The sequence below is a fragment of the Pyxicephalus adspersus genome, chromosome Z (genome assembly GCF_032062135.1).
Source record: "Pyxicephalus adspersus chromosome Z, UCB_Pads_2.0, whole genome shotgun sequence".
NCBI classification, from domain to species: Eukaryota; Metazoa; Chordata; class Amphibia; order Anura; family Pyxicephalidae; genus Pyxicephalus; species Pyxicephalus adspersus.
Genome location: NC_092871.1, coordinates 40,109 through 64,023, shown reverse-complemented (window position 1 = coordinate 64,023; position 23,915 = coordinate 40,109). Strand labels below are relative to the sequence as shown.

At 40.8% G+C, this 23,915-nt stretch overlaps 2 protein-coding genes across 4 annotated transcripts in view; both read left to right on the top strand.

The window, feature by feature from the left end:
- Window positions 1–272: 272 nt before the first annotated feature.
- Window positions 273–6,776, top strand: MYPOP (Myb related transcription factor, partner of profilin). Of its 2 annotated transcripts, XM_072429395.1 has the most exons (3): window positions 273–403; window positions 1,223–1,654; window positions 4,767–6,776. In XM_072429395.1, the coding sequence occupies exons 1-3, from the start codon at window positions 286–288 to the stop codon at window positions 5,393–5,395; spliced, it is 1,179 nt and encodes a 392-aa protein (XP_072285496.1). In that variant the 5' UTR covers window positions 273–285; the 3' UTR covers window positions 5,396–6,776. The 2 variants fall into 2 exon arrangements, with proteins under 2 accessions (XP_072285496.1, XP_072285495.1); XM_072429394.1 differs by lacking the exon at window positions 273–403 and having other exon boundaries at window positions 414–1,654.
- Window positions 6,777–14,476: 7,700 nt separating this feature from the next.
- SYMPK (symplekin scaffold protein) overlaps window positions 14,477–23,915 on the top strand; it is a 24,836-nt gene continuing 15,397 nt past the window's right edge. The window contains exons 1-9 of one of the 2 annotated variants that reach the window (XM_072429389.1): window positions 14,477–14,605; window positions 15,265–15,358; window positions 15,567–15,632; window positions 15,712–15,765; window positions 15,862–15,935; window positions 16,458–16,584; window positions 21,772–22,021; window positions 23,012–23,182; window positions 23,256–23,498. In XM_072429389.1, the coding sequence (XP_072285490.1) occupies window positions 15,284–15,358; window positions 15,567–15,632; window positions 15,712–15,765; window positions 15,862–15,935; window positions 16,458–16,584; window positions 21,772–22,021; window positions 23,012–23,182; window positions 23,256–23,498 (1,060 nt within the window). In that variant the 5' untranslated portion in view covers window positions 14,477–14,605; window positions 15,265–15,283. The remainder of the gene's footprint in view (window positions 14,606–15,264; window positions 15,359–15,566; window positions 15,633–15,711; window positions 15,766–15,861; window positions 15,936–16,457; window positions 16,585–21,771; window positions 22,022–23,011; window positions 23,183–23,255; window positions 23,499–23,915) is intronic. The other variant, XM_072429390.1, reaches the window with a different exon arrangement.

Sequence of the window (23,915 nt, the reverse complement as noted above, 5' to 3'; positions counted from 1 at the left end):
GCCCCGCCCACAACGTCCTCACCATCAACCCACACACATTTTCAGCTTTTTTGCTTGGTGACCTTTGGCTGTTACCGCCTCCTACATCCTGATTGGCTAGCCTTTCTGGGGTACTATCGCCAATATTCGGTGATAATCGTCTCTTTTTGATTCTCTTCGTGTCAATTTTATGTATCCGCTTTTATTCATTGGCTGTCTGCTGTGCCCAATGACCAGCAGTGTTTGACTCTGCTCGTCCTTTCTTCACTGTGATTGGCTTACTTACACTGTGCTCGGCCGTGCAGAATGCTAGGCGCCCCCTGGTGGCTCCTACGTCTGCCTCCCGGCATGCAGCGCGCGGTACGGGACATGCTCGGCTGGGAAGGGGAAGAGGTGGAGCTCCGGGTAAAGAAGCTACAAAAAGGTGACAAATCTGCTGATATGATCGTATGAGGGAGCTGTGTGTGTCGGTCATGGCTGTCCACCGCTAAACCCTCTAATCCGACTTTCACAGATTAGTGCCCGACCGCTTCCGGGATTGAAGGCCTCTGCCCCTCCTCCAGCCCCTGGGTGACATCCCCGCCCACCCAAACTCCTCCCCAACCCCCTACTGTCACCCCCAGAGTACCTCATACTTCTCCCCATCCCACCCATTCTTTTCTTCTACCCCATGGTACCCACACAAACCCCACCTCTTACCTTGGGTTCACCCATTCCATTTCTGCACGTTTTATGTCTTAAACATCTCCCCCACCCCCAAAATAAACCCAATACAACCCCCCCCCCCCCACGCCCAACCCCCATACTCCTTCCCTTGTACCCCATGCTTCTCCTTCCGCTTCCCCATTCTCTCCATCACCACTATACCCCAAACTTTTCCAGCACCATTGTGTGTCCCCCCTGCCCACCCACTCTTTTCCTCCCACCATTACCCATCCATTCCCTTCCATTGGACCCACTACTCCATGGGAATCTCTTCCTCCTGCCTTTATAATCTTGCTATGCCCCCATACTGCCTATTCTACCATCAGTTTCTCAAACTGCTACCCCCAGATACCCCTCCCCATTTCTGTGGTGGCCCAGCATGGTGTTTGATTAGAGAGCGTCTTGGGATATATGGGCCCAAAAACATGCATAGCTATGTGCGTTACTATAGCTGTGTCTCCTGGCGGTTGTGACACGGATGGTTGTACTTCCTGCCAGTTTCTGCAGCTTTGTAATCCGCTCTTCTGTTGTCATTTAGCCAAAACCCTGGAGGCCATTGTGAATGCCCTCGCCATGTCCGGCGAGACAGAAGAGGTGACCCGCCTCCGAAAGCCCCGCTTTTCCTATGAGGAGAATCAGATCCTTATCCGAGAAGTGCGCGCCCACTACTCTATGCTGTATGGGGCACAGGCCCGCAGGCTGAGCGTGGCAGAGAGACGGCGAGTGTGGGAGGGCATCGCTGCCAAAATTAATGCCATAACCAACTGGAAACGCACCGCTCAGGAAGTTCAGAAACGCTGGAATGATTTCAAGAGACGGACCAAGGAGAAGCTTGCACGGGTTCCTCACTCCACTCAGAATGGCACAGCAGAGGAGGTGCTAACGGCAGAAGAAGAGACTATATTTGCTATCCTTGGTCCGGGGGTGGTTCCTGGCCGCGAGGCCTATATTCCGGGGACACGGCCTGTGGGTAAGTGGTGCTGGACCCGTCCCAACAGGATTGCTGAGTGATCATGCTTTATTGGCCCCCTCCAATAAGAGGCTATCCAACTCTCAGGCCCATAGTCTCGCTGACTCCTCTTTTGTAACAGATAAATGACTTGCTGATTGATCAGGGCTCCTAGCTAGCTGCCTGAATGGGCACTGACTGGTACTGATACCCACCCCTCTTTTTCAAGAGCATCTCACCTGAGCAATAGATATCTTCATCCTTGATGTAACAGTGCTTACCAAATGGTTTACCTGGAGCATTTCTTCCTTCTCTTATGGCACCTCTCCATCCTACTCATGCACACTGCAGCCCTGTAGAGCCTCCCTATAAAAATAAATGGGTCAGCAGCGTACATGTGCACGATGAAGACCCAGCGGGAATGCTCCTAACACTTCTGGCAGGACTATTGAAGACCAATGTAATTATATGTCCAAGAGGGAGGCACCCAGGGAAATTATGACTGGGAAGACAAGGTACAGTTGTCCTAAAAAAGGAAAGATACATAAGCTGCCATTGCTAAACCCACCCTGAAAATGCATGCTGTCATGTTGATCCTCTGGCTTCACAAGTGTTTAGGAATTTGTTGCATTGGATCAGGGAGACACAAAGAAGGTCAACAGAAGCAGCCTGTATGTTCCTATAAAGGGGGGCAGATCATCAGGTTATCCCTCAGTAAATCATCACTCCTGCTGGAAGTGGGACAGAGTGCAGTCCACTTCTGTCTTTAGTTTCTGCACAGGAACACAGGCTGCTTATGTATCCAGTCCAGAATCCCTTTCCTGACTTCCAGTACTGCCCTCTACTGGTGGCACCAGTGATGTAATGAGAAAAGCTGCAGTGGGTTCTTCCATTTTGAAGTAACCCCTGTGCTCTCCAGTATTGAAATGCTTGCAGGAAATAAATATTTTTTTATTCTTTGCAATTTACCTAACTGCACAAAGAGTAGAAAACTACCATGAAAGTGGAGCTACCCCAAAAGTGAAAGGGTTAAATGCTCATTAATATCTAGGTTGACTGTAAAAACAAAACTTGCCTCATCTCTTGCATCTGGAGGCCCCTCCTATATGCGACTGGGCCCTACAGCCTCATATGTAAGGAGCCCAATATTTTGGTCACAGACCTTTACAATGCAGGACCAAGAACATTATTAACAATGCTGCAAAGTGCCCTTTCACAAGGAGCTGTGATGGAATGAGGTGTAAGCTGAGTATTTAACCCATACAGTGAAGGGGTAACACCACTGCAAGGGTAATTTTTTTTTTTACCAAACGAGTTCAGCTAAAAACTTGAAAATAATTTTGTAGCTCAGTTCCCCACCATTCCTATTTTTCATACCTGCTCATCATCTGTTATTGTTTAATTTCTGACTGTGTTGGCCCAGCTCCTCCACCTCTACTTTCTCTACATAATCTTTTATATAGGTGCTAGGGTGGAGTGAATGGGAATACTTTACGGTGTATTTTGAGTGACAGCTCTAACTCTTTTGAATGTCTCCACCAGTGAGGTTTTTACAGTTATACATTTTGCATTTTAAAGTGACTCTAAAGGCAAAGATTTTATTTTTTCATCTGGGTAGTATAAGGATAGTTAGACTATAGGCAAAATTTGTTTTGCAGGCTATCCCTGCTGGGGAGATCGGTTTTATTGTGACCAAAACAGAAAGTGAGAGGAAATCTATAGTTGATGAAACGCAAGAAGAAACCTTCCTGTGGGGACATGCATGTTCTGATGATAAATAAGATGGGGTTTCCTGTAACTTTATTTCTTTTTTTTAAGACCTAAAGAAAACAAATATTTTCTTCTAAAGTTATGGACAGCAAACGCACAAAAAATAAGATTTCCCTTCCATACATACATGAAATGTGCACATATGTAATGCGTTTACCATCTCCTTTATATTAGACCTTTCATCTGCATGTGACATCTAAAAAAAGAAAACTTATTTTGTTTAGTACAAATGTATTTTTACTTTTAATCAGTTTTAATCAGCCCTAATTACTTAATTTCTTCCCAAATAATAGGATTGTTTTTTTTCAGTTTTGAATACTTTTATTACAGTGTTGCAAAAAAACAAAAGGGTTCAATTTGCAAATAACTCTACTATGTTTGGTACCCAAAACATCATTTAAATGTCATTTATACTGCACAAAATATAGACTAAAATACAGGTAGTCCCCGGGTTACATACGAGATAGGGACTGTAGGGTTGTTCTTAAGTTGATTTTTTTTTTTGTAAATCAGAACAGGTACATTATTTTATAAATGCAATTAGGACAGATGTTTGTCTCAACATATTATTATGCAGCGTGGTGTCAGTTACTGTATAAAATCCTTATTGTGAGTTAATCACAAACAAAGCAAAAAAACTACTTAATGGAGCCTAGCCATTCATTCGGAGTAAGCTGTGCTTTCCTATCTAGGTGCCGCCCGTTTGTCGGATGTCCTTAACTCAGGGAATATCTGTACTTTTTTTTTAAATTTAAGTAAAGCTATTTTTTTCACTCGCTTGTCAAAATAGGAAAAACTTTTTTTTCTAATTTTGTTTTAAGATTACATGTAAAATAAAATGTATTTGACAGAATAGTATTGCCAACAAACAAACCTAGTTTGTCACCTAAATGTATGTATATTTTATTGTAAGTAATTATATAAAGTTTTAGTCAAATAAAAGGGGTCCAAATGGTGGTACAGATAAATAAGGGGTCCCTAAGGAGGGCATCGGGATGAGAGTAGACCATTATTGGGTGCAGCTGCTTTAGGCATTCACATAGGGTATGCAGCAATTTCAGGTGTCCATAGAAGGTAGTTTTTTTTTTTTTTTTTTTTTAGAACTTTAATATATGTGCAGTAATCGCAAATGGATATAAGTATTTAGAATAAAATACAAATAACAAAAATTAACAAATAATAAATATTACCACAAATAAGCTTGTATTAAAGCTTAGATTTTTTTTTTATAAAAGTGGTGTTTTCTATAAATATTCTTCTAGTAATAAAGCTTGTTCTTGATATTTGTAGCAATGTAAATTGGTTTAGTAGCTCCCGTAAATCTGATGTTGATGCTCCTGTTTCCCCCTCCCCCCTTCCCCAGATTTACATTTACCAGGTCCGGGTTCTTCTAGTGCAGAAAATTCTCTGAGTGGCCCCTGCTGCCCGCCTGACCCTCCACTTCTGCTCCAGCCTAAGCAGTCTCCATCCCCAACACCTCAACTTCACATTGTGCAGTTACCCCAGCTAAGTCCTTCACCTGGTCCATCCGAGGGAGCTTCTCCGCCACCGATGCCTCCTGGGTCTGCTTCTCCTATGCTTTCTCCAGGGGCTGTAAGTCAGCACTATGACCCTACAGTAGCCATGCTAAGAGCCCAACAGGAAACAGCAGAGGCAATTCGACATCTAACCTACACTTTGCGTCAGAGCATGGACCGTTTGACCAATGTCCTCGCAGCCATTTTACCTCTTATACCTCCTCAACCTCCATCACCTGCTCCTTCCGGCCTCATCGATCCTGTTTATTATCCTACAAAGACAGAACCAGAATCTGAACCTTGTTCTGTGAATTATGAGTTGGAGGATAATCACAATAACCAGGAAGAAGAAAGTGGGCAGCAGAATGTCACAGAGGAACAGCCAAGCTCTCCAACCTCCCCTCCTCCCAACAAAAGAAAGAGATTCTCTTACTTGAATTCCCGTAAGCGCAGAGGTCGCTGGAAAAATGTGTAAATTAAGGTACTCAATTTATAGGTGGCAGAGAACGTAACCCATAATGGGGCTTCTATCATTTTGTTTTTTAATCCACTGAAGAAATGTTTAAATAGTGAGATGTCCAGGTCTCCCCAGGCTGCTGCTGAAAATTAAGGTTACAGATGAGAAAGGCCACGGGCACTTGATCTACAATTACATGATATTTTATCCAAATTATTTTTGTGTTCAGAATTCTTTTGTTTTTCCTAAATGTAGAATATAAAATTGTTTTATATTTATTTATTTTTTTGCACCTCAGATCACATGTGAAGATTCAAATCCTGTTGACTTTTTTGTTCAGATTTTGATTATCACACAAAGTGGATGTTTTCTAAAGTTCGTGGTGAAATGCACCTCCAGCATGGTTCACACACAGCCCACACACACAAAAAAGACAGTCTAACTTGGTTTTAATCAGATGTAAAAATACAAATGGCCAAATTCAATATGGACCTGCAGTTGCAGGTAAACCTCCTCATGTATATGACCAGGGACAGGGGAGTGTCTGTTCTGGCTCCTTCTAATGAGCTCTACCTGTAATAAATGTTGGGGTAATTTTGTCTGTAAAGCACTGTCACCCTCCTATAGACTTGAGATGGGTGGGTGGGTGGGGGTAGTGAGTTTGACTGTAAGGCTCTGGCATCCTCTGATGGGCATTTCCTGTATTAGAGACTGGGGGAGTTTTGTCTGTAAGGCATTGGCATCCTTTGATGGGCACTTCATTAGATGTGGAGGGAGTTTGGTCCAAGACTCTGTCACCTGCTAAAGGGCTATTTCTGTATTAGAATCAGGGGCAGTTTAGACTGGGGTTCTGGCACTCACTGAGGGGCTCTTCCTGTAATTAATGTGGGGGCAGTTTAGTCTGTAAGTCACTAGTATCCTCTGATAGGTTGGCTTTTCCTGTATTGGATGTTGGCGTAACCACTGTATTCAATATGGGGTAGCGTAGAAAAGGGATCTGGTCCCTTTCGATTGGCTTTGCCTTTATTGGATGTGGGAAAGTTCTGCTTCCCTCTAGAGGAGTTGTGGCAGAAGGGCTCCGACACCCTCTGATGAACTATTTCTGTTTTATATATTGGGTTATTTTGGAACCCTCAATAGCATCTTTTACTTTACCTGCATTTTATTTATCCTGTTTTTATAATATAATTCACTCTGACCATCTCCTAATCTCTTTTCTTCTTTGTCCAGATCCGAATAGCCAAGAAAGCAATATAAATGTATATATAAAGTATATATATATATATATATATATAGATAGCAACAGCTTCCTACTTCTGTTAATTAGCCTAATAGCAATTAACACAGGAGCATTACTGATGTATGTAAATAAGTACATAATAAAGATTCTGATTTGTAACATGTTGTTCTCAACCAATCATTGGACTTGGCTCATACTGAGATGGGAGCTAAGTACGACTTAGTGTTAGGTTCCATTTAATTTAATTTCTGTACACTATCATGGGAGTAATACAGGCTGATCCCTGAATCTGACAAAAAATATTTTCTCAGCTGTCATATTAATTCAGTGGGTTTTATTCTTTTAAAGACACTGATGCAAAACAAGTAGGCAAAACAGAATTTAGAACAAATATTGCCGGTGATAATAATGTATACATGTATATAAATCAAAGTTCACACTTATGAGTAAGAAAAATGTTGAACCCAGAAATAGCCCTTCAATTGTGTTTTGTAATAACTGACGTCACATGTTTGCATTGGGCCATTTCCTATGTAGGTATCTGTCTTTTTTATAATCGGTGGTGGTTTGTATTTTACAATTGTCGCTTTCATAATACAGTTAGGGATCAGGCCCTGCTTAACAGATCTCCTAGAACAATAATTCAGATTCTCTGACCACCACAGAAATTAAACTCTTCTAAACATTATAGTATTATTGAAATCCTCTTGCATGGCAATAGTGACAATTTTATATCACTTTAGTAATAGTAATTATTTCCTTTAACCACCATAGTTATAATTGGGTTCTTTGACCTCTAAATAACAATTTGATTCTCTGACCATCAATGCCTCCTCCAAGGTCATTTAGCATGACTGCACAAATACAGTTTGACATTCAAAAATCCGGCAACCGGGTTTTCGAAAATTCCGGAATTTGTACGAGTATATATTTAACAGAAAATGACTACCTGTAAAGTCCTTTAAATGGATGGTAAATCCATAATGGGGCTATACAGCAGCAAATAAATGAGAAGGAATGAGCAGGAAAGCATGTGCAAGCAAGACCCAACAGCTGACTTTGGAGTACAGCGCCATCAAAACAAACGGTGCCTCCAGAAAACTGTAAATTTGAAAATGCGCTCCGAAATCCATGCCGTAAATATAAAGGAACCGGATTAGGGATGGCTGGATTTTTGAATGACAACCTGTAATATAATTTGTTGGGTTATTGCCACTTGAGCGTAGACTTGGCAGTCAGGTGATCCAACAGTTACATTATTCAGCAAAGTAATTATAAAATAAACATGAGCAATCCTTTCATCTCAATATTTATATTAATTTTCTATAAAGACACGTCTAGCCTAATGTGAGGCGGAACATTTGTGATCTCCTTGGAAAATCCATATTTATACTTGTTAGACTGACTGGCCACATGTGGCTTCCAGGGATGGCAGCCAACATAACTGACCAAGATTAGGTGAAAAATTCTTTGCCTTATAGAAATGATTTCAGGGATGTCTGGTTTGTCTTGCATGATGGGTGAAATAGAATGAACAGTGGCATCCATATCTTTTGAGCTAATTTAAGCGATAAACGTTGAATCGTCAAGCTAAGGTATCCAAAAGTATTAGAAAACAGTTTCTTGATTAAGAAAAAAGACAGACAAAAGTGGTTGCTACATCAGTAAACATATTTGTTTGATATTCCACAAGATGCAGTGATCATAGGATTCAGTTTCAGTTGTCTGGCTTCAATGCTACCATTATTATTCAGTACATTAAATCAAAAACATATTTTTCTGATCTACATCTTTGCTCTAGGTCAGTAAAATAGAGGTACCCATGTCTGATGCTCACCAAATCAGTGGGTGCACCCACAGGGCTACCTAGCTAATGACAGCACAGACTGAACATAGGTAAACAGAGTCCAGGTTTCCAAAAAGTAGGGGGCTTGAAAATTTATTTAAAGGGAAACTTAGCAGACTTCAACACCAGAATCAGAAGTGTAGGTACCAAGTTAAAGTTGTCACTAGATAAATATTTAACATTGACAAGTTTGGATACATTGCTGCTAAGTGAGATAAAAAATAAATTAAACCATAAGATTTTCTATGTTGATTAGATGACAGTAACAACCCAAGTATTCCACACGTACAAAGAAATAAAAAAAAATATGCCCATAAACTAAGTTATGTGTAATACCCTGTTTCCCCTATTAAAAGGCACTGTCTTATATTTTTTGAAATGCCAAAATATGCCCTAGGTCTTATTTTCAGGGGATGTCTTATTTTTCCACAAAGAAGACTACAGTACACATTTATTGTTAAAAGTCACTCATGATCACTCATGTTCCATTGATTGTCCCCTTCTGATCATTATTTTTTCAAAAATTGGGGGTGGCTTATTTATTTGGGATGTCTTAAAATCAGGGAAACACGGTAAAGTGGAATGGCACAGGAAAGAAGTGTTGAACACATGAAGAAAAGGAGGTGCAAAAAGGCACAGAAAGCCCAAAAAAAACTGAAAACTCAGTATTTACAAAGCATCCCTCTATCAGTACTAAATAATATCGGATGCTTTAGCCCTAATTGATGGTCTATATTAAAAGTTCTCATCTGGGTATCACACAAGGTACACATTTTTTGGATGGGTAAAAGCAAAGAGCTCTCAAGACCTTTACAACCTTATTGTTGCAAAACATACTGATGGCTTTGGTTACAGGTGTAATCCTAATCTTCTGAATGTTCCACTGAGCACCATTTTGGCCAAAATTCAGAAATGGAAAGAACATAATTTGTGCTAACCCCTCAATGACCACATACGCCTTGTAAGATTTATGAGGAGTCAAAATAATAATCTGAGACGTTGTCCAAGAGCGCCACGCTAGACTCCACTGCTGAAGAAAGCATGTTGAGGCTCAGTTTGCTGCACAACATTTGGAGAAGCCAGTGATCTACTGGGAGAATATAGTGTGGTCAAATGAGACCTAAACTGAACTCTTTAAATGTCACACACCAAGTTTGGAGGAGAAATGGCTCTGCACATTACCCATAAAACACCAAACAGTGGGGGTTGGAATATCATGTGGGCTGGTTTTCAGCATATGGTACTGGCAGACTTCATGTAATTGAAGGAAGGACATTCTTGATAAGAATCTGCTGGCTTCTACCAGGATGCTGAAGACAAAACGAGGGTGGACGTTTTAGCAAGACAATGATCCCAAACACGCAGCCCAAGAAACTCTCCATTGGTTTCTGAGAAAGAAAATAAAGGTTTTCCGACTTGAATCCAACTGAAAATCTATGGAAAGAACCGAAGATCGGAGTTTTGTGACAGTTTGTGTGGAAGATCAGTCCAAAATCCCACCTGTGCAATGTATGGGACAGGTTTCTTTATACTGGATGCTTATTGAAGCGGTCATTACTAACAAAGGCATTTCTACTAAGTATTAAATACATTTCAGTAAGTGTATTCAATACTTATTTCCTGTGCCATTCCATTTTTTTTTAAACTTAACTGATGGAATGATTTGTTTTAATTTATTTGTATGTGTGGATTACTTGGGTTGCTACCAAGATCTGGAGAAAATTTAATGTCAATAACCCTATTTGAAATATATTTACTAAAAAAATACATTGACATGTTCATTACTTACTTTCCCCACTGTAGCTTTGTATCTGGAATGTGAAATCATCAATAACACTGCTACCTCTGACTGCCAGATTTGGTGATGTTACTTCTGTAGAAGAAGATTTTCAGCTTAAAGCGTATCTAAACTCTAGACAACCCTTTTATGTAAGGTAAAAATTCTGTTTGTTTTTTAAAGTGCAACAACCTTTTAAAAAAAAAAAAAAAAAAAAAAAAAGGTGCAGCACCGCCCCCTAACTGAATGAGAGCTCAAAGCCCCCCGGGATACCTACGTCCCAGAAGAAGGGGAAAAAATTCCCAATCTCACGTATGTGCAGTGATATCAGCAATATTTTTCTGTCACCTGATCTCGTGCCTGAGTGCCGGGTGACGTAGGAACAAGAACGCGGAAGAAGAGAAGATGGCGGCGCCCAGAGCGCCGGCCTGAAGACAGATGGCGGGATGACATGGGACCTGATAGAAGAGACCTCCGGACTCTGGATCGACTGCCTTGTAAAAAATTGAAGGCAAGTGTATTTTTTTGTTTTTGGGGGACTTTTGAGTTTAGTTTCTCTTTAAGGATCTCCCTGCTTTGAATTCTGTGGACCATGTTTCCTCTGCTTCTTCTGAGTTTGGGCAGTTCTGAGATAGGAAAGCCTTAATAACACTGCTTGGGATTTTATTGCAGCAGATGCAGAGTGTACAAGAGGTTAGGAGTCCTGTCAATTTTTGGCAAATGAACAGGTATTTCTCTGTACTTGCAACGTTTTTAAGGGTGTAATGCAAAGGTAATGACTTGCATCTTAGAGATAGGCCAATCATAACAATTAGGAAAGCAGAAGGAACTGAGCGAAAAAACAGCCGTTATGTTGGTCTAACCTAAAAGGTTCCCAAATTTACAACATACTACCTACACCCGCCCAAGAATGAGCTCTGTAGCTCCCCAAAGCTACATTCACACAATAAAAGGTGTGTTTGGCAGGCGTCATACTGAGGCGCTAAGTCACCTACATTGCCGGCCACAGTGAAGCTTACTCCCATGATTAAACTTAATTGGCCAGTGTCTTATAGCACAACATAGGCATTGGCCATTAAAGCGGAGGTAAACCCAAAACAAAAAAATCATTGACATCTTTTCCTCTCTTCATCTTCTTCCTACGTCACCCAATTTCACACTGCGCAGGAGTTAGACCGGGTGACGTAGATTGTGAAAAAAACTTGCCCATCTTATTCCATGAGATCTGCATTTTCTTCCCTATTGATGAAAAAGCTCCTACTGCGCATGCTCGAGATGCTTGGGCATGCGCAGAAGGAGCAGCCAAGAGCCTCCTGGGATGCGTGACATATATATCCCGGGAGGATCTGCGCTCCCATTCATTCTTGATGGCCTAGGCCAGGTGTCGGCAAACTTTTTGGACTACTAGGCCAGAAGAAACAAGATGTCCAAGGAAAGGTTTTTTCCAACCGTGACTGCAAGTGAGCAGCCTCAGTATTCCGTTCATCCGCGGTGTAGTCTCTGTACATGTGTGCGTGCTTGGCATCAAAATGCCCCTTGAGATTCAACCGCTTGAAAGTGCTGTTGGTGTTGTTGCACACTAAACACGCCTTTGTTGCTGCGTTGGACGAAGAATAATTTGTCAGTCCATTCCGGGTTTAAGACACGACATTTGAGGTGAACCTTCCAGAGGCTGGTAGCTGTGCGTTGCTTTAGGCATAGTAATTGGGGTTACTGTGCAGGAACTCGATGATATCACAGGAACCCATGAAAATTGCGACAATTCAATTAGATGAATTCAACAATAAATAACTGGGGGGGGGGGGGGGGGGGTGTTAGGCCGGACTGAAATAAAGGCTAGGCCATATCTAGCCTAAAGGCCGGAGATTGCCTACCTTTGGCCTAGACGATGGAGAATTAAAGGGGCGGTGCTGCACCCTTTTTTTATATAAAAAACAAATGTTTTAACCTTAAATAGAAGGGTTGTCTACCTAAGTTTAGGTATACTAAATCAGTATTACAAGAAACCAAACCCCATTCCTCAGAATTCCCCCCCTAACTGAATGAGAGCTCAAAGCCCCCCGGGATACCTACGTCCCAGAAGAAGGGGAAAAAATTCCCAATCTCACGTATGTGCAGTGATATCAGCAATATTTTTCTGTCACCTGATCTCGTGCCTGAGTGCCGGGTGACGTAGGAACAAGAACGCGGAAGAAGAGAAGATGGCGGCGCCCAGAGCGCCGGCCTGAAGACAGATGGCGGGATGACATGGGACCTGATAGAAGAGACCTCCGGACTCTGGATCGACTGCCTTGTAAAAAATTGAAGGCAAGTGTATTTTTTTGTTTTTGGGGGACTTTTGAGTTTAGTTTCTCTTTAAGGATCTCCCTGCTTTGAATTCTGTGGACCATGTTTCCTCTGCTTCTTCTGAGTTTGGGCAGTTCTGAGATAGGAAAGCCTTAATAACACTGCTTGGGATTTTATTGCAGCAGATGCAGAGTGTACAAGAGGTTAGGAGTCCTGTCAATTTTTGGCAAATGAACAGGTATTTCTCTGTACTTGCAACGTTTTTAAGGGTGTAATGCAAAGGTAATGACTTGCATCTTAGAGATAGGCCAATCATAACAATTAGGAAAGCAGAAGGAACTGAGCGAAAAAACAGCCGTTATGTTGGTCTAACCTAAAAGGTTCCCAAATTTACAACATACTACCTACACCCGCCCAAGAATGAGCTCTGTAGCTCCCCAAAGCTACATTCACACAATAAAAGGTGTGTTTGGCAGGCGTCATACTGAGGCGCTAAGTCACCTACATTGCCGGCCACAGTGAAGCTTACTCCCATGATTAAACTTAATTGGCCAGTGTCTTATAGCACAACATAGGCATTGGCCATTAAAGCGGAGGTAAACCCAAAACAAAAAAATCATTGACATCTTTTCCTCTCTTCATCTTCTTCCTACGTCACCCAATTTCACACTGCGCAGGAGTTAGACCGGGTGACGTAGATTGTGAAAAAAACTTGCCCATCTTATTCCATGAGATCTGCATTTTCTTCCCTATTGATGAAAAAGCTCCTACTGCGCATGCTCGAGATGCTTGGGCATGCGCAGAAGGAGCAGCCAAGAGCCTCCTGGGATGCGTGACATATATATCCCGGGAGGATCTGCGCTCCCATTCATTCTTGATGGCCTAGGCCAGGTGTCGGCAAACTTTTTGGACTACTAGGCCAGAAGAAACAAGATGTCCAAGGAAAGGTTTTTTCCAACCGTGACTGCAAGTGAGCAGCCTCAGTATTCCGTTCATCCGCGGTGTAGTCTCTGTACATGTGTGCGTGCTTGGCATCAAAATGCCCCTTGAGATTCAACCGCTTGAAAGTGCTGTTGGTGTTGTTGCACACTAAACACGCCTTTGTTGCTGCGTTGGACGAAGAATAATTTGTCAGTCCATTCCGGGTTTAAGACACGACATTTGAGGTGAACCTTCCAGAGGCTGGTAGCTGTGCGTTGCTTTAGGCATAGTAATTGGGGTTACTGTGCAGGAACTCGATGATATCACAGGAACCCATGAAAATTGCGACAATTCAATTAGATGAATTCAACAATAAATAACTGGGGGGGGGGGGGGGGGGGTGTTAGGCCGGACTGAAATAAAGGCTAGGCCATATCTAGCCTAAAGGCCGGAGATTGCCTACCTTTGGCCTAGACGATGGAGAATTAAAGGGGCGGTGCTGCACCCTTTTTTTATATAAAAAACAAATGTTTTAACCTTAAATAGAAGGGTTGTCTACCTAAGTTTAGGTATACTAAATCAGTATTACAAGAATTCCTGAACTGGTTTAGGGGGCCAAACAGCTATCAACCCCACAATCCTATAGCCACACAGCTTGTCACCCTTTTCCCATTACTAGGGCCACACAACTGTCATCCTTTGCCCATTCTTAGGGCCACACAGCTGTCACACCATTTCCCATTCTTAGGGCCACACAGCTGTCACACCATTTCCCATTCTTAGGGCCACACAGCTGCCACCCTTTTCCACATTCTTAGGGCCACACAGCTGCCACCCTTTTCCCCATTCTTAGGGCCACACAGCTGCCACCCTTTTCCCCATTCTTAGGGCCACACTGCTGTCACCCTTTTCCCATTCCTAGGGCCACACTGCTGTCACCCTTTTCCCTTTCTTATAGCCACGCAGCTGCCACCTTTCTCCCAATCCTATGACCACAAACCTATAACTCCTCAGCTTCAGAACTCTAGCGCTAAGCTCCGCCCTCCACGCTGAGACGTCAGTGAGCAGGAGCGTGAGCAGCGTGACCTGCAGAACTTCCGGCGGAAGAGGCTGTCTAGCACACACCGGTAAGAGGAGGATTCAGAGAAGAGGTGGAGGGTGAGAAACTTAATTCGGGTGTTATGCTCCGTGTTATCCTCCTGCACGCTACACGCCCGTCACTATTATCATCTCGCACCCCCGGCTGCTTTCATTTCTCGTTTTCTATATCACCTATGTGCCCGTCACCCCATTTGTCCGTGCTGCATACATGTTTACCCCAATATCGTCTTCATTGTCCTCCGTTATGTACCTATCGATATGTTCTATCTGTAAAATCTGCTCTATCAATACATAACAATCACCTTCATCATCCCGTTATCATCCTCCATCACTAAACACCTTGTTGTCTTTATCCCCTACCTACCCCATACACAGCCTTCCCTCTTACCTACCCCATACACAGCCTTCCCACCTACCTACCCTCCCCGTACACAGCCTCCCTACCTACTCACCCTATACACAGCCTTCCCACGGCTCCTCTTCTGCTGCCTTTCTTTGTAGTTCTCGTCACTGGCTTCCTTTTCACCTGCAAATCAAATTCAAGCTCCCGTGCTTTGCCTTCAAATCCCCCCACAGCTCTTCCCCCACCTACCTACCTGATACACAAATACCTCCACAGTTCTTGTCCCACTTACCTTTCTGGTACCTTCCAGGTACTCCCCCCTTCCTTTTTTTTTCTCAGATAAGTAATACTTTCTTTTCTCCTTATCCCTCAGGCATTTCCCTGTGGCAGCCATGGCCGTCAGCATGGCTTTTCAGTTTTTCTCCCAGGATGACGTGGCTTCTGATGTCCTGTCCACTTCTGAGAGGGTGAGTATGTACATCATGGTATTAGTTCTGTGGATGTGGCTGGGTATGAGGACATGAGGGAACATGGTTGTGCACTGTCTGTTAAATCCTGTGCTGTGGTCTCATTGGGTTTCATGGGCAAATTGCTTAATGGGTCCGTAAGATGTCCCAGACAGATCATCCCTCTGGCAGGTGTAGCAGATTCACTGACTTCTCTTCTCTCCTTCAGGTGGTGGAATTGTTAAACATGGCTGCTTTGGCCACCAATGATTCCAAGATCACAATGCTAAAACAGGTGAGTTATCCTCCTATGTACTTCACTCTAGTGGCTAGTGTTTAATTGGATTCAGTTATTTGTGTTTTTTTATTTACAGGTTCAGGAGCTAATTATAAACAAAGATCCTACACTGCTGGATAACTTCCTGGATGTAAGTGATACACAGTACCAGGGAATAAAAAGTCTGTAACCTTTTTTGTTTTGTTGTCTTTTGTTTGATGTTTTCCTGTGCAATCTCATTGTGCAGGAAATTATTGCCTTCCAAGCTGATAAATCGGTGGATGTTCGGAAATTTGTGGTGAATTTCATTGAAGAAGCATGGTGAGAGAATATATGTAGCTGCTTTGGAATTGGTCTATGCTGGTGATTATGGATATTGGACATTAAATTATTTACATATTCTTGTTTTTTGAACAAGCCATCACTGGCTAGCAGGATCTGCTAATCAGGCTGTGCATTTATAATCGATGACTGGGGGGATTCTGTTTTTCTAATGGGGGATTGGGGGGGATTTGGTTGTTCATTTATATTGGGGGACTTGGCTGTGCTTTGATATTGAGGGGAGGGGGGGGGGGAAGATTCGGCCGTGTGTTTACATTGGGGCGCTGGGGGGATCCTGCTTTGTATTTACATTAGAGGGCTTGTGGGATCTGTTGGCCATCTACTTTTGAGGGAACAATCCTGGCAATAACAGAAACTAATATTTCAGTGTGTGCTGTGAATAAAATTTTTCTGCAATACTTGTGGATGATAGATGACCCTCTGGGCATATTTTGTATTGGGTGGCCAGGCGTTCTGTGATTTGCACACATGGTTCTGACATTGTTTATGTCCCTTCAACAGCAAATTGGATAACGAGCTTTTGATAAAATTGATTGCCAATCTCCACATGCTTTTGAAAGATGAAAATGTTAACGTGGTAAAAAAGTCCATTTTGACCATGACTCAGCTCTATAAAGTGGCTCTTCAGGTGAGGAATCTGGTTACGATGGGGGTTCTTATGTCTTCTGGTATCATCATCTTTTCTTTATAGGTAGATTCCTTCTGTGAATATCTTATTCCTTTTTTCTGTGACTCCTACCTCATTGTCTCCATCCTATTTAACATGTCAAGCTTCCCCCTGGGATATCTTTTCTTCTATTTAGCTCTGTGTCTTCCACTGAATAGCTTCTTCCTAATGCCAGCGCTATGGGTTCTTCTCTCAGTATCTTTCTTTTATTCTCCTCTTCCCTTTAAAATTGTCATCACAGTATTTTATGCTGTGGCTGTCCTGGATATCTCAATCCTCCATTCTGGACTATTCTTCTGATTATCTCCATCCCATTGTACACACTGTAGCTCCTTGCCTAAATGCTAGCAGGCTCTACTGTGTGTCTGGCTCCACTCAACATATTTACATTCCATTTTGTTTCACACTTTCACCCTGAATGTTTCTGTTTATTTCTCTACATTCCATTCTCTGGCACTTCCTCCTATTTATATTCCCTTAATTTGACCTAATATTACATAAGCCTCTGCTAATTTCTACATACTGTACCTTTTAAAGATTTTATCTTTTTCTGTGTTTTGTATCCCTCCCCTAAAATGTATTTTTTTACATGATGTGTCTTCTTTTAAAAATGTCCATTTCTTCATGCTCTGGCTCCTCCCCCTAACTTATTCTGATCCACATGTTGTGGTTTCTCCTTTGCATATCTTCATTCTTTTCCTCATGTTCTTGTTTAAAATTCTGAATACTGTATTTACATCTCCTTCATGTTGTGGCTCCACCCCTGACAATCTTTATCCTATTCTTTGTGTTGTTCCCCACCTCAAAATATCATCTTTCATGCCTTTATTTTGTGGCTCTGCCCCTGAATTATCTATATCTCGTCTCGTGTTTTGGCTCCTCCCTGAATATGTTTATTCTTTTCCATATGTTCTGGCTCCTCTTCTGAATATTTTTTTTTATATTTGCATGATATGGCTCCTCAATTGCTGAAATTTAGGAGATTTTTTACCAGGGACAGAGATGGAACAATGGATTTAAAATTCATGCGTTAGTCCCTGACAGGGAGGTGCACTTTTTCGCCAACCTTGGAAAGTTATAATATCAGAATAAGTATGGTCCAAAGACAAGTTTTTTTGGCAACAATTTCTTGTGTATTAATGAATTTTGTTGAATAATACATTCTCTAGTGTATGAAAGAGCAAATGTAATGACAACAATACAAATTTGTGAGGTACTTCCTCATCCCTTGAGGTTAGTTACCCAGACATTTTCGGTAAAATTCACAGTACAATTGGAGAGGTACTTCTCACTTTTCGAGGTTGTGTACCTCCTATATTAGACACAAATCAACTACTTAAAGTGCATAGAACGTGTAACATATGAATATTTTTTATATCGCAGCTTTAACCCAACGCGTTTCGCCCAATTTAGGCTTCCTAATGATGCTACGTATGTTGGAGTTCAAAGCACTGTTTCTTGAAAACATCTAAATATTTAATAAACATGTTACAATAGTGCATTGGTATTTAAATAATTGTTTTATTTCATATGTTTATTGGTGATTAAGTTACTTTCATTTGAATATACTATCTGAGGTTCCAATGATCAATGTCATATTAGTCTTAGTATTTAATCTCATATGGTACATCAGGGATCAAAAAGAATATCCTGTATGTACAATATGTTCAAACAGTCTCATTAGTTCAGAAATAGCTTTACTAGTCATCCACATACTGCTTTTTCCTTATATAGATATATATTTTTAGAGGGATATGCATCCATAAACCCATAACAATGGGTAGTTTTATGTAAGTTAATAAATAGGAAGTCATAAAAATAAGGTAACAGACTTACATTATCCTTGCTTGTGCGCAAATGTCATTTTGTGGAGTAAAATAAAAAATAATTCTCTTCAGCCTGTATGAAAAAGCACTTTCTCCTTTTGTATAGATTCAATGTAGTTTTAATTGTTTCTTACCCTTCTAGATATGGAGGGATACCTTCACTATAAGGATGAGTAGGTACAAGATGTGCTTCTAATAATAATCCACTATTAAACCTATAGTGGGTAAAGCATATAAATCAAAGCTTATTTATTTTGTGCCATAGTATATTATGCCATTATTTAAGTTTGTTTGTTTAGGCATTTACCTCTGGATGTGTCTCAGAGTTGCCTGCAGTGTAAGCCGCCACTACAGTCAAAGGAGGAAAGCCGAATGACGGGAGAGTCTACCGAAGCCGCCCATATATGGACTAATGGGTCGACGTTCTGGAAGTTCCTCTCACCATGTGCACGTCGGACAGCGTGGACGGCGTGCAAAGAAGACATTCGATTGGAGGTCATCCCACAGGAGTCCGCCCGTCAGAAGACGTAGCAAGAAAAGGGGAGGAAGGCAGGGGAGGGGGAGAGAGGAGAGAAGGGAATCCCAGGGCAGGTCCTCCGGCTCACTGCTGGTGCGCCGTGCATCTGGATGATGCACCGCGAATAGCACAGCGCACCCGTCCAATAGAACGGGTACATACGGGTGTCAGTGTCACCACCATCCGCTCCTAGTGCACTGACCAAATTTGTGCCGATGCCCCCGTCTCTGCAAGTCAGGGGGCGTAACCAGGGGTCCCATCTCATGGTAATATGTCACATGCTGATTTCTTAAACTGCAGGGAAATCAGAACGGTGGAGCTGTATTTTTACAAATGGTATACAGATCAGATCTTTTGTTAGGAAAAGTACATTACAAAAAGTATCTTGGGTATCATATTATAGTGAAATAACATTACATCAATAAGTTTTGCAAAATATATAATAGATCAGATCTTTTGTAGAAAGGGGCGTAAATTACAGAAGGTTCTTTTGATATCACCATGCAGTCATAATAAGTAAAACATTTATTGATGTAATTTATTACATTACATCAAATAGAAAAAACAAGGAAATGCAAGTGTATCTGATCTTAACGTTTGCCTACACAAGCAATGTAAAATACATATATATTAGGGTATTCCCATCTATACATACTTTAACAATATAAGATAAGGTTGATATTTATAATGATAGTGGTATAGACATAATCCTTTAAAAGGGGATGGGGGGGGGGGGGCCTTTCACCCGTATTCACTACAAAAAAAGGTTTGAAGCTTTGGCTTCATGCTGAAGCAAGATTTTGTCCATGTACCTCCCCTTTGTGGGATATTTGTTCTAAAGCTGAACTTTGTATACAGTCTTTGTCAAAATTATGACAAGTGCCTACATGTACACTAATGGCCGTTAGCATTTTTCCATTGGTAATTGCGTATATATGTTCATAGATACGTTGTTTAAACTTCCTTTTCCCTATATGATATCTACCACATCTTCATGTAATGAGATATATATAATCCCCTTAGATTCACAATTTACGTGTTTGTTTAGTCTATGTATTGATCCATTAGGCAAGGTCAGGATTTGATTTTCATATATCCAATTACATTGTTTACAATGTCTACATTTAAAGGTCCCTTTTAGTCTACTGGTTTTGTCCATTATTGCGACATAAGGTTCATGATGACTATGTACTAATAGATCTTTTATAGATCCTCATTTTTTATAAGTCACTTGTGGTTTGTTTCCTATATGTGTCTTTATATTGGGGTCTCCCAAAAGTATATTCCAATGTTTTGAGAGATTCTTTTTTTAATATTGGCGTGCTCTTGATTATACCGGGTGATTAGAATAACTTTGCGTGTCTCAGTAGGTTTTTTGTTTGTTCACAGAATAAATTATCTCTTTTAAGCCGACTAGCTTTGTAGTAGGATTTTTTCAAAAGTTTTTTGATTGAACCTCTTCTTAATAGCTCTTAATGAGAGCCGTGGCCTAATGTTTAAAATCCATTGCTTATGTGCAATTCCTTTTTAGTCTTAACATCTGACTAAATGGGATGCTTTTTTAAGTTTTGGATGTGAGCTTAGGGTATGTAGGATTGTATTGCAACCGTTTCTTTTCTAAAGAGAGTATGTGTAATTTTTTGGTCTTAGTGATCATCACATACATCTAAAAATGGTGCTTTATTTTTGTGTGAGTACATTGTAAATTTGAGATTGAATCTATTTGTCTAGATGAAATTTAACACATTTTAGAGGGATTTCTTGGAACCTGTCCAAATACTTATAATATCAACAATATATCAACACCATACAAAGATCTGGGTTGCAAAGATGGTGAAATTAGTGTCTCGAAATAATTCTCTTTCCCACTCTCCCAGGTATAGGTTAGCGTACGATGGGGCACATTTAGTCCCCATTGCAACTCCTTGGACCTTGGACTTCCTATTTATTTACCTAAATAAAACTACCCACTGTTATGGGTTTATCGATAGTATGGGAATATACATTGATGCTTTTCGCAGATATGCATATCCCTAAAAATATATGCATATATCTAAAAATATATATCTATATAAGGAAAAAGCAGTATGTGGATAACTAGTAAAGCTATTTCTGAACTAATGAGACTATTTGAACATATTGTACATACAGGATATTCTTTTTGACCCCTGATGTACCATATGAGATTAAATACTAAGACTAATATGACATTCATCATTGGAACCTCAGATAGTATATTCCAATGAAAGTAACTTAATCACCAATAAACATATGAAATAAAACAATTATTTAAATACCAATCCACTATTGTAACACATGTTTATTAAATATTTAGATGTTTTCAAGAAACAGTGCTTTGAACTCCAACATACGTAGCATCACCCCTGAGGAAGCCTAGATTGGGCGAAACGTGTCGGGTTAACAAAGCTGCGATATAAGAAATATTCATATGTTTCATCTTCAATGCACTTTAAGTAGTTGATTTGTGTCTAGTATAGAGGAGGTACACAACCTCTAAAAGTGAGAAGTACCTCTCCAATTGTACTGCGAATTGAGTTTTGTTGAATACACAAGAGATTGTTACCAAAAAACTCTGTCTTTGGACCATATTTATTCTGATATCCTCAATTGCTGAGCCATCAATGGTGAGTCACAGATCTTAATGCAAAGAAACTGTATGTGAAGGTTAAACTAGACAGCCCTCCAGAAGCACTTTAGTAGTTTACTAGCTATAATCTTCAAACAGAACAGCTTTACACATGACAAATTTCTGATGACATTCCTTCTTTTTCGTTTTTCGTACAGTGGGTTGTCCGTTCACGACCTCCTTCAGAACAACAAGAGTCTTGCTGGGACCTGGTGACTGAAATGGCTGGAGACATCCTTCAACTGCTGGAGTCTGACAATGATGGAATTCGCACACATGCAGTGAAGTTTGTGGAGAGTTTAATCGTGACTCTTTCCCCTCGAACTCCAGATAGTGAGATTCCTAAGAGACAGGAAGGAGACATTAGCCTGGAGCAAATCCCTACAGACCACCCTTTTCTAAAATACAGTGTGTATTGCAGTCATGGTCATCCTCTCTATCCTATATCTATATCCATACTCCTTTCCCAAAGTATAGGCTTTATCATTTTATTATTTTATTTTCTATGTGTATACTCGCCCCACGATATAAAGGTGTTCATCCGCTGTATCCTATAACTATGCTACCCCCTCAGTATAGACCTATTTATCATCTGTATCCTTTATCTAAATATATTCTAATCTCCCAGTATGGATGTGTTTTTCATATCTATCTTAAATTTATACTCCGTTCCCAATAAAATTATGTTCCTATGTAATCACATTCTATGTCTATACTTGTTTCCCACTATAGGCATGTTAACCCTATTCCCATAAGTATACTTAACCTTTTATATCTGTAACCTATATCTGTACTCATCACCAATACAGGCATATTCCTTTTTTCTATTTTGTATCTTATATCTACAAAATTCCCAGTACAATGTTAATTCCCTCTATCCACATCCTATATTTATACTAACTTCCCCAATATAGCCATGTTCTTTCTCTTAGTATTCTATATCTATAATAATTTCCAGTACAAACATGGTGTTCCTCTGTATCAAATATCAACTCGCATCACCCCCTCCTGTTTTTTGTCATTTTGGTCATGGTAATTTTCTTGATCAATATCTTAAATCTCTTCCATCCTCCAGGATAGACAATGGTCCTACTTTTACTACATCCTACTTTTCTGTATCATAGATCTATACCCGCCCTGTTCATTCAGTCATGGCCATTCTTTGTATCTATATTCTACATTTATGCTTGCACCTTAGTAAATACATTCTTATTTTCTGTATCCTATATCACTATTCACCTAACACCCCCATATATATTTGTCCTTTTCCATAGTGGTCCTATGTTTCTGTAACTTTATATTCATACTAACTTCCCATCCCTTTGTAGCTGAATTCTTTCTTTCTGCCCCCCATGGTGGTTGTAAAGATAAGTTCACACCTGTCTTGTATCTTTGCAGACACATTAAGAGACACAGGGAAACAAGCCCTCAAAGAACTCCTTAAGTTTATGGCCCATCCGGCGATCTCCAGCATCAACTTAACAGCGGCACTTGGTTCATTGGCTTCGATTGCTCGTCAGAGGCCCATGTTTATGGCTGAAGTTGTCCAGGCCTACGAAACGCTACATGGTACATTAGTCATGTCCATCAATTTATCTTATTTTGCCATTTTAATGTTAACTAACTTTACCTCTCTTTACAGCAAATTTGCCACCAACTCTGGCCAAGTCTCAGGTCAGTAGTGTCAGAAAGAACCTCAAGCTTCAGTTATTGAGTGTTTTGCGACATCCATCATCCTGTGATTACCAGGGGCCCATTAGCACCCTTCTGTTGGATCTAGGAACAAACCAAACAGAGATTACCCGTCACTTACCACCTCCTCGTGAACTTGGCCGCAAGAGAGCTAGAGAAGTTGGCGAGGGGAGTCAAAAGAAAAGCCGAACTGGTGAGAGGCTGCTTGGGTGGGGTTCATATATATACAAAGGATAAAATACCCATAAAGGAGCCCTGATGACTGGTGAAACGCATTTACATCTGTATAGGGTCATTGTCCACTGAGTGTCATATTTTTTCAGCTGAATAATATGCTGAAAATATACTTGATTCTTAGATCTGTGGGCTTGAACAGTTAGAATGTTGTGTTTTTTCTGACCTGATCAGGGCATATGGGGTGACTTCTTGTCTACTGTAAGATAACAGCTATCTGTCTGCTCAGTTTTGAGTTATCTTGAGGTGTTAGTATAGGGATCATCTTGATCTGTAAAATTTTGGCCTGAAGTCCATAAAGCTACGTACACACTTCCAATTATTATCGTCGGAAAACGAACGACGAACGTTCCTGCCTGATATATATGAACGATCG

Coding starts and splice junctions, on each gene's coding strand:
- MYPOP (XM_072429394.1), top strand. CDS start 1,096: ATGGGCCCAAAAACATGCATAGCTATGTGCGTTACTATAGCTGTGTCT. Junction 1,655..4,766: donor TCCGGGGACACGGCCTGTGG/GTAAGTGGTGCT, acceptor CCCCTTCCCCAG/ATTTACATTTACCAGGTCCG.